This window comes from Vipera ursinii (genome assembly GCF_947247035.1).
Source record: "Vipera ursinii genome assembly, chromosome: 3".
Taxonomy (NCBI): domain Eukaryota; kingdom Metazoa; phylum Chordata; class Lepidosauria; order Squamata; family Viperidae; genus Vipera; species Vipera ursinii.
In genome coordinates, this window is record NC_139516.1 from 177,695,953 (window position 1) to 177,711,668 (window position 15,716).

The 15,716-nt window shown below is 38.0% G+C and overlaps 2 protein-coding genes across 4 annotated transcripts in view; one reads left to right on the top strand and one right to left on the bottom strand.

Moving 5' to 3' along the window:
• MTFR1 (mitochondrial fission regulator 1) overlaps positions 1–15,716 on the top strand; it is a 200,036-nt gene that overhangs the window by 28,751 nt on the left and 155,569 nt on the right. Inside the window, exons 10-11 of one of the 2 annotated variants that reach the window (XR_014492325.1) lie at positions 3,090–3,204; positions 3,695–4,340. The exons of the other annotated variant lie outside the window; for it this stretch is intronic. The gene's annotated coding sequence lies outside the window, so the exon portion shown is untranslated. Of the gene's footprint in view, positions 1–3,089; positions 3,205–3,694; positions 4,341–15,716 lie in introns of those variants that run through there. 2 annotated transcript variants of the gene reach the window in all.
• Positions 1–15,716, bottom strand: part of PDE7A (phosphodiesterase 7A) — a 48,253-nt gene that overhangs the window by 5,720 nt on the left and 26,817 nt on the right. For both annotated transcript variants that reach the window (XM_083361217.1, XM_083361216.1), the window contains 6 exons: positions 15,055–15,150; positions 9,687–9,787; positions 5,910–6,041; positions 4,422–4,513; positions 3,018–3,162; positions 1,305–1,401 (listed from right to left, as the gene is read on the bottom strand). In XM_083361217.1, the coding sequence (XP_083217343.1) occupies positions 1,305–1,401; positions 3,018–3,162; positions 4,422–4,513; positions 5,910–6,041; positions 9,687–9,787; positions 15,055–15,150 (663 nt within the window). The remainder of the gene's footprint in view (positions 1–1,304; positions 1,402–3,017; positions 3,163–4,421; positions 4,514–5,909; positions 6,042–9,686; positions 9,788–15,054; positions 15,151–15,716) is intronic.

Sequence of the window (15,716 nt, forward strand, 5' to 3'; positions counted from 1 at the left end):
CAATATTGTATAAAAGAAATTATTTCTCTCTGGAGAAAATAAAGGAGTATCTAAAGAAAGAAAAATTTCCAAGAGATTAATATAAAATTGAGACCAGAGGTCCTTCTTTTGAGGAAGATGGACAAACAGTTGCAAAAGAACCTTCAAATTCTATTTTTGTATACGATAACTGCAGTAAGATTATTATATGTGTAAAGATGGGAAGATCTGGCATTGCCCACAACTGAGAATAACTGGTGAACATGGAACTTGCTGAGATAGCCAAATTGACTTCTTTCATCAGAGAAAAGACACAATGTTTATTGTTGAGTGAAAAACCCTTACAGACTTTTTGCATAAAATAGAAAAACTGAATTTATGATTTATGGTTTTCATGATTATGCATAGAAATAAAAGTCATGATGTAACTTGTTATACTGCTAACACTAACCCTAATACCCAAATATGCAAGGGATTTGCAAGCCTCAATATTAAAGGTCAAAGAGGACAGTGAAAAAATTGGACTGAAATTAAATGTAAAGAAGAACAAACTAATAATAACAGCTAGATAAGGTATTGAAGTAGGGATAGCTTCTGCCTTGGAAAATAAATTCAAATGCCATGAAGTCTCTATACCTACAAAGCTCAGAATCATATAAAAGATATTGACATTTTTGAAGTTAGGTGTTGAAGAAAACTCCTGAGAATATCATAGCCATGATCATCAAACAAATCAACCCAGATTTCTGACAAATAACCAAGGTCAAATTATCCTCCTTTGGACACAATATATGACTCAACTATCTGGAAAACACTCTAATGCTAGTAAAGACAAAAGGAAAAAGAACAATACGATGATTAGCAGCAAGGTGGATACTTTCAGTTACAATGACAATGAGTGCATCATTGGGAAACTTGAAAGAACAAATTGGGGATACATCACCATGGAGAAAATCTATATGTATGGGCACTAGGATTGAAAATGACCTGATGGGAGATAACCAAACAATAAATCAAAAAATACATCTAGAAAAAATAGTAATTTATTACCCCAGCAACAGTAAATTAATGAAACCACTCCAACTCTACAGAACAGGGATGTCAAACTGCTGGCCTGTGGGCCAGTTTCATCATACTGAAGCCATGCTCACCCAATTGCCAGCAATGCAAAAAGAGTCACAATACGTCGCAACACGTCACGTAGGTCGCGAGTTTAACACCCATGCCATAGAACCTCTTGCAAATAGCTCACATTGCTTTGCAATCACCACAGCCATTAATGTTTCACAATCTATGGTAATAATTCTTCACATCTCACTACTTGCCTTGATTAAAAAATTCTTCAGTTACTTTTTCACTCCACTGTTTGCTTAGCTCCCAGGTCCGACAGGGATTACAAATATCAGCACATTTCAAAGCCATCTAGCAAACAAAGAAACACATTATTTAGTTCTAGTTTGCCTTAGCATTCATGTTTAAGTTTACAGTTACCATGTAATATCCGAAAATCAAGATAACAGTAAAAGATAAAGTAAATGATAATAAGTAATGAGAGTTATAGGCCATATACAGTTAAATGAGGTGTGCCACTAAATTTAACCGTTTGAATTTAACTACATTGGAGTATGGCCAATATGTAAATGAGAAGGAAATCCATTCAAGATGGAAGACAGAAATTAGTGTAACATTAAACTAACACTGAAAAGTTATTAAATATTCATAATTCTACAATTTTATAACTTAAGTAGTCTTAAGTTTTAAATAATTGTGTATGTTTTTAATTACTACTAATTAATCATCAGGGACTTTATATGTATATTACACTTTGCAGAGAATTGGTATAATCTAAATACATAAAAACATATCTAAAAACATATCTATTTAAGCAATCCGGTCTGGTCTGAGGGGTTTAATTTTAATTGTGGTTTTAATTTATCTTCTACATTTGGGCAGTAGGGCTTAATTTATTTTCAATTTTCTGTATTTGTGCATTTTGACATTTATGTCACTGCTCACCACCCTGAGTCCTTAGGGAGAAGGGCGGTATACAAATCAAATAAATAAATAAATAAATAATACTATCCTTCCATAGAATTCTATGGAATTCTATTTGCAATAAAAATGGACATAAGAAACAGTACAACAGGGACCTGCTGTAATTAAAATGGAACACAATGTCCATTATTTCAACGGCACATAATTTCTGAGAGAGGATGGGATGAAATGAACCAAAGATTGTAAATTAAGAAACAAAAGGAAATAAGAGAATTATCATTCACTAGTACAGTTCAATTAACCTTCAATACTTCTAATAACAAATTACAGTTTATTATTTTGATAAAACACGGCAATCTCTAAAATATTTTATATATTGTATCCTGTCTTAAGGCTTAGTTTCTGAAAGCAAACATATCACCTGATTGGATTTTCTTACCTGAAATGTCAGATTGTTGCCTTCATGTGATAATTACATTATTTGAAAGAAAAAAGTGGCAGCCAACTTTCCTATTAACTTATAACTACACTATTTTGTTTTTACAAGTTCAAAATACGTACTTCAAGTCAAATCAACTTCTGTAGCAATACACATTAAATTCAGAATAGGAACTGTGGTGAGATCTCACTTTCTATGTGATTGTTTTCCTATTGAATCCAAGCTAAATTATTAAGACAGAAAAGGCATTTGTTTGTTCCAACAAGATTTTATTTAAAAAGGTTAAAGGTTAAAGACTTTTTTAAAATTCTATTGCAACAAAGTTTTGAAAAATATAAAATCTTGCTGATGTTTGCCTAATAATTTCAGAACATTCAAGAAACTGACAACGTATCAGTTTCTATCAAATGGTCCTGCCAGAATAGGAAAACATACTGTTGTATTACACTTGTAATAGGAACAAATATGAGACTTTAATTTTCAGCCCCAGCAAACTGTATTTTTATAAAAACTATAAGTAAAGAACCAGGACTTTTTTAAACCATATATTAGCAGGGTACTGTTTACCATAATTTCTTTTCCACCTAAGATTCATGTAAATTACCTGGAGGACAAGATGCCGATGATTTTCCTCTAATAAGCTTAAGTCTTCTTTATCCAAATGGGTATGAAACAGGGACAGATATTCATTCTGACGGCTAATATCAGTGGCGAGGATCAATGCTCCTATTTGGCTTTCCATCAGCTGCCTGAAATTGGAGATAAGAGGAAGAAACCCAAAGCAATAATTAGTAAGTAAATGCAAACATGAATTATTACACAATATTCAGCTCAATACTGATCATAATACAATGTTTGGAAAACATGGAAGTTTAAATTTAGTAATTCAAAGATGTAACTCAGATGTTTAGGTGCATTTCAGCCCTGTTCCCCCCACCCCGTTGTCCTTTAAGAAAAATATAGGAAAACCCATATGAAACTGGATACTGCCATTGTGATATGGATGCCACAGAAACCACAGCCCAGGTTCTGCTACACTGCAAGTTCTATAAGAACATTTGCCACCAATTGATTACCCCTCTTTTATTTAAATTTCTAGGGCACTCTTACAATTTTATCTGTACTTTTTGTTAAATAATCAAGATAAATTTATTTATCCAAAGTAGCAAGATTTTGCTACATTATATGTAAGCTTTGGTTGCTAATAATTCTTTTTATTGGGAGATAGTTTTGTGTTGTTCATTTTACTGATTGTATTTTATTGGTTCTGTCTATCTATAGGTGCCTTTCAGATGTTTGGTACTAGCTATGCTGCTTGGAAAATTAATCCAAATTATTCAAAATATTTGGACTATAACTTTCTATATCAACAAAAATGGTGCTAGTATAGATGAAAGCATCATGAATCAAGAATTATTATTCATCCATTTTTCTTACAAATTTTCCTCAGTTAACAACAGCAATTGGTACTGGAACTGCTCTTGCAAGTGTGACATCACATGATCACACCATTTAGCAATAACAGTTCCAGCACTTTCAGCTGCCACTGGGAAGCAAATCCCACGTGATTGTTAAGCTGTCAAGTTTCCAACGTATGGGCTTTTCAAGTGACTCCGAGGCATATGTGACCTCATACCAATTTCTCCATTGTCTCTGCATGTTAAAAGCGCACATGATCACGGGACACAGCAACACTATACTTGCAAGTTGCTGAAAAGCTGGATTGCAATCATGAGACTACAGGGATACTGTGACAGGTGGAACCTTTGAGAAATCAGTCATAAGCACCATAGTTCAGTGCAAATTTGAACAGTCTCTGAATGAGTGGTCATTGTGAAAACCACCTGCATTTAGCTTTATGGGAATGTAAAATTGCATTCAGAATTATAATGCATTTTTGAAAAGTACAACTACCTTTTATTATTAATTTATCCATTTTAAACCATTCATTCTGCAATGTATTCTCCATTCTGTAAAAATTTTGGGTTTTTGCAAATCTGATACATACCTGCTTTCTAGTGACATATGTGCAAATAATCCAGACTCTCTCAATAACCCCACTGCAGATCGCCAGTGATGATTTTCTAATACTGAGGTATTCTGAAATTAAATAAAAGATTATTGGTATTATATATTCTTTGAATGCTGAATTACATATAACAAGCAAGAAATTATACTGATTTTTAACGAAGGGAACACAATCCTATTCAGTTTCCTGGATAAATCAGCCACTTTTAATATTGATCAACCACACTTTCCTTTCCTGACTTCTCTTTATTGGCTTCACCAATTACTCAGATTCAACTGATTTTGAACTTGAAGAATAGCATTTCCCCCATAACCCAGAGGAGAACCGGAGCATATTTTGTTCCAGTGTAAACATGCTTTCCTGGTCTTGCTAACAGTTGAAGAGGCAGGCAACTTTTCAGATGCAGGATCTTCTTAGTGTGAAGTTTAGGATTACCAAAATGTCTTCTCTGCCCACTTTCAAATAACAAAGAAGACAATTTAAGTAGGGATTTTTTTAAGTATCCAGATTGATTAGATGCTACTATCACCTTGTGCTAGAACTTTTAGGCACTATTTTTTGTACTTTGATTTTTTTTAAGAATTATTTTCCACAGAAATGATCATTTCTTTAAAAAAATGTGTATTTTGTGTTCCTTATTGTATTAAATGCTTTAATACTTCTGAATAGAACATAAAAAGAGACCTATTAGATCACTTCATATGTTGATCCACTCAAGCATTCTGTACCACAGGAGCCAACAAAATGCATTTGGGAGGCTCACAATCCCAGACTGTATGCAACAGACCTCCTCCCCTCTCTCATCTCCCAGTATATAAGACATGCTGCCCTTGATTCAAGAATAATAAACATTCATCAATATTGCTAGCTACTGACAGTCTGTTTCTCCATAAAACTATCCAGGCTCCTTTTGAAACCATCCAAATGGGCTGATTTTAAAAACAGGTGTCAGCAAACTCCTTCTGTCAGTCCAATCTCCCTGTATTTAATTTCAGTAAATAGTCCGGGCTTCTAACACTGAATCTGTTCCTTCTTTTCATGTTAACTATGCCATGATGATTTTATGTAATTTTTATGATGTCTCCCCTTTTATATTCCAAGCTGAATGGCCCAGTTGCTATAATTTGTCCTTGCACTGTGCTTCACTAACCAACTATTTTGGTTGCTCCTTTTTGCATCTTTTCCTAAGATGCAGTGATCAAAACTGTACAATATTCTGCCTCTTATAATCAAAATTATACAAATCAAGTGTAACCTAAATATAATTTTTAAGGTTAGCATTATATCAGTAGTTCTATTTTCAGCTCCCTTCCTAATAATTCCAAACAGGGATTGCCTTTTTTTAATAGCAGCTAGCTGATTTGACATTTTTCTCAAGCTGTGTGCTATGACTTCAAGATTCTTTTCCTGATCAATCACTGCTAGTCAGATCCCATTAAAGGACAGAAGTATTAGTCTTCTACTTACCTTGTATAAAGTTGCTAAATAATGGTTTGTTTTAATAAGAAAAGGCTGATTAACACCTGGATGATCCAAATCATGAGTGGCAGCTGCAATTAAGCTGAGCAGAATATCCCATGGAGTTAGAGACTGGAGAAGCTGTAATATATAAATTATGACCATATGAATATCTATTACTGACACTTCCAAAAAATGTGGCTAGCATTTCCAACAGAGTTTAACCATGGCATCAAGTTATTCTCTCACTTTGATTGTATTTTAGTTAGTACACAGAAGTCTTTGGTTTTTTTTTAATTCTAGGGCTAGCAATATTGAAACAATAAGGAATATTGTTATTTTTTCTTTCCAAATATGGAACTACCCATCATTGATATAATCCTGATTTTGACATTATTAAAAGTTTCAAAAGTACAGGTGAAACTCAAAAAATTAGAATATTGTGCAAAAGTTCATTTATTTCAGTAATGCAACTTAAAAGGGGAAACTAATATATGAGATAGACTCATTACATGCAAAGCAAGATAGTTCAAGCCGTGATTTGTCATAATTGTGATGATTATGGTGTACAGCTCATGAAAACCCCAAATCCACAATCTCAGAAAATTAGAATATTACATGCAATCAATAAAACAAGGAGTGCACATAGAACAATATCGGACCTCTGAAAAGTATAAGCATGCATATGTACTCAGTATTTGGTTTGGGCCCCTTTTGCAGCAATTACTGCCTCAATGGGGCGTGGCATGGAAGCTATCATCCTGTGGCACTGCTGAGGTGTTATGGAAGACCAGGATGCTTCAATAGCGGCCTTCAGCTCTTCTGCATTGTTCGGTCTCATGTCTCTCATCTTTCTCTTGGCAATGCCCCATAGACTCTCTATGGGGCTCAGGTCAGGCGAGTTTGCTGAACCAGGTTTTGGTGCTTTTGGCAGTGTGGGCAGGTGCCAGGTCCTGCTGGAAAATGAAGTCAGCATCCCCATAAAGCTCGTCTGCGGAAGGAAGCATGAAGTGCTCCAAAATCTCCTGGTAGACGGCTGCGTTGACCCTGGACTTAATGAAGCACAGTGGACCAACACCAGCAGATGACATGGCTCCCCAAATCAACACAGTGTGGAAACTTCACGCTGGACTTCAAGCATCTTGCAGTGTGTGCCTCTCCATTCTTCCTCCAGACTCTGGGTCCTTGGTTTCCAAATGAGATGCAAAAGTTGCTCTCATCAGAAAAGAGGGCTTTGGACCACTGAGCAACAGACCAGGTCTGTTTTTCTTTAGCCCAGGTAAGACGCTTCTGACGTTGTTTGTTGTTCAGGAGCGGCTTGACAAAAGGAATATGACATTTGAAGCCCATGTCCAGGATCCGTCTGTGTGTGGTGGCTCTTGATGCACTGACTCCAGCCTCAGTCCACTTCTTGTGAAAGTCCCCAACACTTTTGAATGGCCTTTTCCTGACAAACCTCTCCAGGCTGCGGTCATCCCTGCTGCTTGTGCACCTTTTTCTTCCACGCTTTTCCCTTCCACATAACTTTCTATTAATGTGCTTTGATACAGCACTTTGGGAACATCCAACTTCTTTTGCAATTACCTTTTGAGGCTTTCCCTCCTTATGGAGGGTGTCAATGATGGTTTTCTGCACAACTGTCAGGTCAGCAGTCTTCCCCATGATTGTGATTCCTACTGAACCAGACTGAGAGACCATTTAAAGGCTCAGGAACCCTTTGCAGTTGTTATGGCTTAATTAGCTGATTAGAGTGGGTCACTTTGAGCCTAGAATATTGCACCTTTTCACAATATTCTAATTTTCTGAGATTGTGGATTTGGGGTTTTCATGAGCTGTAAGCCATAATTATTATCGTCCAGTCTCCAACCTTCGCTTTTTGGTGAAGGTTGTTGTTGGTGCATCAGCTTCCTCTGTTCCTGGAGGAAACTGATTATCTGGACCCATACCAATCGGGTTTCAGGCCCGGGCACAGCACGGAGACAGCATTGGTTGCGCTGGTGAATGATCTCTGGCAGGCTCGGGACAGGGGTTGTTCCTCTGTCCTAGTCCTATTAGATCTCTCAGTGGCTTTTGATACCATCGACCATGGTTATCCTACTGTGGCGTCTCAGGGGGTTGGGAGTGGGAGGCACCGTTTTACGGTGGTTCTACCTTCTGGGCCGCTCGCAGTCCGTGTTGACAGGAGGGCAGAGGTCCACCCCGAGGCCTCTCGTTTGTGGAGTTCCTCAGGGGTCGGTTCTCTCGCCCCTCCTGTTCAACATCTACATGAAGCCGCTGGGTGAGATCATTCGTGGTTTCGGGGTGGGGTATCATCAGTATGCTGATGATACCCAACTTTTTCTTTCCACCCCGAACCAACCCAGCGATGCCCTCGCCGTGATGTCCCATTGCCTGGAGGCGGTCCAGGTCTGGATGGGGAGAAACAGGCTTCGTCTCAATCCTGCCAAGACTGAGTGGCTGTGCATATTGGCATCTCCGGTTAACCAGACCATTCCACCTTTAACGATGGGGGGGTGAGGTGTTACCCCCCGTTGATAGGGCTCGCAACTTGGGCGTCCTCCTTGACTCCCGGCTCAATTTTGAAGACCATATAGGAGCCGTGACCAGGGGGGCTTTTGCCCAGGTTCGCCTGGTGCCCCAGTTGCGACCCTACCTGGACCAAGATGCCCTACGCACAGTCACTCATGCGCTCGTGACCTCCCGTTTAGACTACTGCAACGCTCTCTACATGGGGCTGCCCTTGAGGACCACTCGGAGGCTTCAGCTGGTGCAGAATGCGGCCGCGCGAGTTGTGATGGGGGTTTCCCGATACTCCCATGTAACACCTCTACTCCGCGAGCTGCATTGGCTCCCGGTTGCCCTCTGGGTGAGATTCAAGGTGCTGGTGATGACCTATAAAGCCCGAAATGGCTTGGGCCCGGTTATCTGAGGGAACACCTGCTGCCAGCATCAAGTTCCCTTCATCCAGTGCGCTCCCACAGGGAGGGTCTGCTCAGGGTGCCGCCGGTAAAAGATTGTCGGCGGATAACACCCAGGGGGAGAGCCTTCTAAGTGGGTGCGCCTGCCCTCTGGAACCAGCTGCCCGTGGAGCTCAGGACTGCCCCCGACCTCCGTTCATTCCGCCAAGACCTGAAGACCTGGCTCTTCGAGCTCTCTGGCCCAGGCTGAGAATTTTAATTTTAATTTTAATTTTAATTGGGGTTTTTACTTTTTTTTCAGCGATTGATGTAATTTTTAAATTGTTTTTAACTTTTGTATTTCTTGTTTTAAATACCCTGTAAACTGCCCTGAGTCCTTCGGGGAAAGGACGGTATATAAATCTAAATAAATAAATAAATAAATAAATAAATAAATAGATAAATAAATAAATAAATAAATAATCACAATTATGACAAATCACGGCTTTAACTATCTTGCTTTGCATGTAATGAGTCTATCTCATATATTAGTTCCCCCTTTTAAGTTGCATTACTGAAATAAATGAAGTTTTGCACGATATTCTAATTTTTCGAGTTTCACCTGTATTACAGAACTTCCCCAGTTGGATCCCTCCCAATTTGTACCAAGCTACAACTCCAGAAACTCCAATCAATACATGCAATATATCTGGAGGAAATCATATCAAGGAAAATAATTTATGGCTTAAAGCAAGCACTTCCAAAAACAATTAAATTCTATATTACCTTTGTTTAAAGTTACTAATGACATTAGTCATCAATTTCTTTTGTAACAGCAATTTTGTTATAAATACATGGAAATAATGACAGAACTATCTTTTTCTTTTACCTTGGGTTCATTTAAATAACAGTGCATGGCCTGAGTCACATCAGCAGCGTGAACTGCATTGTGGTATGGGTTGTGGCTGTGATAATCTTCTTGAACCATTACTACAAATGAAAATACATATTAATGTGTGGAGGAAATAGAATAAGACAACCTCAAAATATTCCCTTCCGTTCTTGATTCAAATCAATTAAAATGGCAACAATAGATATAATATAAAATGTGATAAACTTCAGCAATGATTTAGCAGAAAAATTGAAATGAAGGCAAACTTCTTTACAACATTCAGGGATTTCTGAATGTGCTTGTCATCTCTAGAAAATAAGATTTCTATTCATTTTAAAAATTCAAACTGGGAAAAAAAATCAGGAAATGGCCTGGCATATTGTTTCTAAGCCTGTAACAAATATGAAGAAGTTTTTAAATCTCGTTAGCCATTGACTATTGTAGACATAAACATGAAAAACTCCAATATGGTCCAAATAAAACTGAACAGCAGAAAATTCAGAAAAGCATTGCCAATATCAATCTAAAATGATAATATCTAAGCTAAAATTAAGTCTGATTATTCGAAATGCTGCTTTATGGCCATAAAAGCAAGCAGGTTTTTCTCTTTACAGCAAGTTATGAATCATGGAATCAAACTTGGAAACTGTCCTCTCTGTAAACAAATCACTAGTCTACAAGGACAGATTATATATCTAGGGTCTGTAATCTGTGCTCTTCAGGCAGAAATTAGGTGTCCACTTCAGCCCTTCTACTCTACTGAGCCTCCGCGCTATCAGCTCCCTCTACCACAAAGATCCTGCAGGAGAAGGGCAGTGTGGACAACCGTGGGATCTGGCAAGGTGAGAGCTATGAACCATAAACACAAAGCTTTCGCTGTGTCCCTGCACAACAGATACAGTGCCCTTGCTGACCTTAATAGGGACATTAAGGAGACTGGTAAAGGTATCTGTGATGATAACTGAAATAAGCAGGGGATTGTGGTCCGAGATGAAGAACTTGTTTTCGACAGGGAGAAGTGCGAATCAGGTATTACACATCAGTCATTCAAGTACAGAAAGGCATCCAAAAAGAGAAGCCACCTTCTGGTTGGTGATTCAATTATAAGGGAAAATTTAGGAAAGGAAACAGAGGTTTTGAAAGAGGTCAGGTGTCTTCCAGGTGCTACTGCCAGTAGGGACAAGAAGCATATTTCTAAAATAATCAAGAATGCCAGCAAGGACTATGATGTGGAGGCTATTATACATCTTGGCACTAACAATCTGTCCCAAAAAGATGTACTCTCTGTGTAGAATGATTTCCAGAGCTTGAGGCAGGAACTTAGCAGAATAGGCTGTAGGCTTACTTTTTCAGAGGTTTTACCAGTGTATAAGGAGCAAAATGGAAAAGGCCAGCACAATTCAATATGTGGCTAATGAGTGGTGTAAAGGGGAAGGCTTTGGATATATTAGTCACGATGTCTGTAGCTTGTCCAATGAAAAAATGTACAAAAGAGATGGTTTGCATCCATCAAAGAAATTTACTCGGCTATAATTTCACAGATTTTCTGGAGGAATATTTAAACTAAACAGCGGGGACAGTGAGTTAATTGATACAGAACATCCCTGTCCCCGACAATCTAAAAATTATAGGGATATAAGTGCATGTAACAGATCTGTGTATGGACAAGAATGTCAACCTTGCTGTCAAGCAAAATCAAGCTTCTAATAGCGAGTGCCACACAAAGTGCACTAACCAAATAGGTGGTAAGACAATAGGGGAACTCAGGCCCCACACAGATTATGTAGAAAGTAAATACAGGGTCAGTCATAAAGGACTCAAATGTCTATACACCAATGCACAGAGTATGAACAGCAAACAGGGTGAACTAGAAATTCAGGTTAATGAGGGCAGATATGATATTGTCGCCATTACAGAAACATGGTGGGATGAAACCCACAAATGGAACACACAGCTAGAGAAATTTAAATTATTTAAAAGAAACAGACCAAATAAAAGAGGAGGTGGAGTTGCTCTCTATATAAGAAATAACTACATCCTACAGAAATAGAGCACAACAATGATGAAAACTGTGAACTTGAATGCATTTGGGTCAATATAAAAGGGGGAGAGATGACATTGCCATAGGTGTTTACTATAGGCCACCCAACTAAACAGAGGAAACAGATGAACTTTTTGCTAGTCAGCTAACTAAGGAATGTAGGAAACACATCACAATAGTAATGGGGGACTTTAACTACCCTGACATCAACTGGGAGACAAACTCTGCACCAAGTGGAAGATCAAACAGATTCCTAAGAAGCCTAGCAGACAACTTTGTCACCCAAAAAGTAGAAGAGGGAACTAGGGGATTAGCCATTTTGGATCTAATTCTCACCAACAGAGATTAAATGATAGAAGGTGTTGAAGCCGCAGGAACCTGATAAAGGACAAGTATAGAAAGTGTAAAGAGGGGCACATAACTAAGTCAGAATATCAGCAAATAGCCCGAGCCTGCAAAGATGAAGTGAGGAAAGCTAAGTCTCAAAATGAACTAAGGCTTGCGACCAAAAATAACAAAAAAGCTTCTTTCAACATGTAAAAAACAAGAAAAAAGTCTAGGAAATTATTGGTCCATTAGTCGGTGAAAGTGGCAAGAAGGTGACAAGCAACAGGGAGAAAGACAAACTATTTAACTCATTTTTTGCATCTGTCTTTACACAAAGGGAAAAAAACAGACCAACCTATCAAAAATAGTGCCATAAAAGACAGAATAGAAACACAAGTTAAGATACGCAAGAAAATGGTAAGTGAGCACCTGTCCAGCCTAGACGAGTTCAAATCACCAGGACCAGATGGATTACACCCCAAGGAACTGGCAGATGTGATCTCAGAACCACTGAACTATATTTTTCAAAGATCCTGGAGCACTGGGGAACTACCAGAGGACTGGAAAAGAACTGATGTAGTTCCCATCTTCAAAAAAGGGGGAAAATGGATCCAGGAAAATACAGACCTATAAGCCTGACCTCAATGGCTGGCTCAGGAATTCTGGGAGTTGAAGTCCATGAGTCATAAAAGAGCTGAGTTTGCCTACCCCTGACCTAGAGGCAAACAAAGTCATTACTAAAAGCCATCATGGGTTTGTCAAAAACAGATCATGCCAGACAAATCTTATAACATTCTTTGACCAAGTGACAAAATTAGTGGATCAGAAGTATGCTGTGGATATAATTTACTTGGACTTCAGTAAGGCATTTGATAAAGTAAATCACAACCTATTACTTGATAAGATAAAAAAAATGTGGGTTAGACAGCATCACCACCAGATGGATTCATAGCTGGCTGACCGGCCGTACTCAGCATGTGGTCCTCAATGGAACCGCGTCTACATGAAGGGAAATGTGTAGTAGCATGTCCCAGGGCTCTGTTCTAGGCCCAGTGCTCTTCAACGTCTTCATCAACAATTTGATTTGGACGAGGGGATAGATGGGAAACTCATCCAATTTGCAGACAACACCAAGCTGGCAGGAATAGCCAACACTCCAGAAGACAGGCTTAAGATACAGGAGGATCTGGAGAGACATGAACACCGGGCGCTATCTAACAAAATGAAATTCAATGGTGAAAAAAGTAAGGTTCTACATTTAGGCAGGAAAAATCAAATGCACAGGTATAGTATAGGTGGTACCTTGCTCAATAGAAGTAATTGTGAGAGGGACTTTGGAATCCTAGTGGACAATCACTTAAATATAAGCTAGCAATGTGCTGCAGCTGCCAAAAAAACCAACACAGTGCTAGGCTGCATTAACAGAGGGATAGAATCAAGATCACGTGAAGTATTAATATCACTTTACAATGCCTTGGTAAGGCCACACTTGGAATACTGCATCCAGTTTTGGTCACCACGATGTAAAAAAGATGTTGAGACTCTAGAAAGAGTACAGAGAAGAGCAACAAAGATGATTAGGGGACCGGAGGCTAAAACATATAAGGAACAGCTGCTGGAATTGGGTAAGTCTAGTTTAATGAAGAGAAGGACGCAGGGGGACATGATAGCAGTGTTCCAATATCTCAGGGGCTGCCACAAAGAAGAGGGAGTCAAGCTATTCTCCAAAGCGCTCAAAGGCAGGACAAGAAGCAACAGATGGAAACTAATCAAGGAGAGAAGCAACCTACAACTAAGGAGAAACTTCCTGACAGAACAAATAACCAGTGGAACAACCTGCCTTCAGAAGCTGTGAATGCTCCAAAACTGGAAGTTTTTAAGAACAGACTGGACAGTCAACTTATTATTGTTATTGTTGTTGTTATTTTCATTATCCTTTTTCTGGGGGGGGGACAGAAAATAATCTCATTCAGGAGATGCACACTGATAATAAATGCCCCCAAATGAAGTTTCTAGATAACATCTTTTTAACTTGTTATAATCAAGAATGTATTTTTTTTGCTATGCCTGGCATCTAACCAAAATCTGATCCAAAAAGCCATAGTTAAATCTTCAGACAAGAGATTACCAGGAAATCTCAAGGTATTCAAAAAGACAGGGAAATCAAGTAGTAATATCCCAGAAGGCAGTAAAAAAAAAAACAACTATTTCCATATTGCTGCAAATGTTTCATGTAGTCACCAAGTACAGTATCTACCTCAAGGAAGTCTTTGCCTTAATAAATTACCTAATTTATTTGACTTGTATCATCCTGCATTTTTCAGTGACTAATTTACCAGAAAATGCTAGTATACAACATACATTTATATGCAAATTTAAGTGCAACATTAGCACAAAGGCCTTTCTAGCAAAGTGTTTCATTTTCTACCATGTAGCACAACTGCTGCAAAACATCCAGGTTTCTTCAGTTGTGGGCATTACTGTTTTTCTAATCACTTCAACTTCAGTATTACAGTACTGGAAAATGCCAGTCACACATCCTTAATGTACCTGCTATAGTTTGAATTGCTCTGCAGTTAAGGTAGGAGAAGAGAGGTAATCTAGTTGCCAACATGATTGATAATCACTAAAGGCAAGGTATACATTATGCCTTCCAATTCCTCAGTAATATTTTGCAAACTACTTTTTTTTAAAAAATTCATTTTATATTCATAACATGTATGAATATAAAATCTATCAAATATATTCGCACACATCTAGGAAAATTATTATATAGAAATATCCAGGACGACATAATCACCTCATTTTTTTTTTGTTTACTTTCCCTATTTTCATAGGGGTTTTTTTTCTTTAGTCATATTGGACAATATTCATGAAGAGTTATCAATCCATAATATAGACATTTTTCTCATTTTATTGAAAACAGTTGCAGCAAATTAATGAAATGCATTTAAAGAAAAGATTTACTGGGAAAGTTTGAACGTATGAATTTTTTACCTAAAAATCTGCGTAGCTTCATTGTATCTAGTTGGAAGTATTCTATAAGTCCGTGAAGATTAAACAGGTGAAAGGTTAATGTGACCAAGCTGTTTCCTAAAAGTACACATACACAAAGAAACCATGTTTAGTAGGAAGTAGACAAGTCTGTTTAAATAATTCTGTTATACATAACATGCATATTTCTTCTTCAAATCTGTAACTAGAATATAGTTCTCAATATTTTAATTAAGACTTCTAATGTTCAGTACTTTCATATCACCAAGTGATTCAGAAATCTATCACCCAGTATTATAAAATGAATCCATTAATTTTCAACAGTCCCTTAACGGGTAGCCCTTGTTTACCAACCACAATTGGGACAGGCAGCTCCAATGCTATGTGTTACAATTGCTGGGTGGAAAAAAATCACATTGAATGAATCACCATGACAATAATCAGGTGACCACAACTTTCAATTTCACTTCTGCATTCACCATTAATTCTGCTATTGGAAGCCAGTTTTGAAGCTCACAAATGGTGACGTGACTGCAGGACACTGGAACGGCCATAACTGCAAAGATTGGCTGCAAAGCTTTTTTCCCCCAATCATTGTAATTTCAAAGGTTCACTAAACAAGGTAATTGGTAAACAAGGACTACCTATACTTTTTATAAATTCCA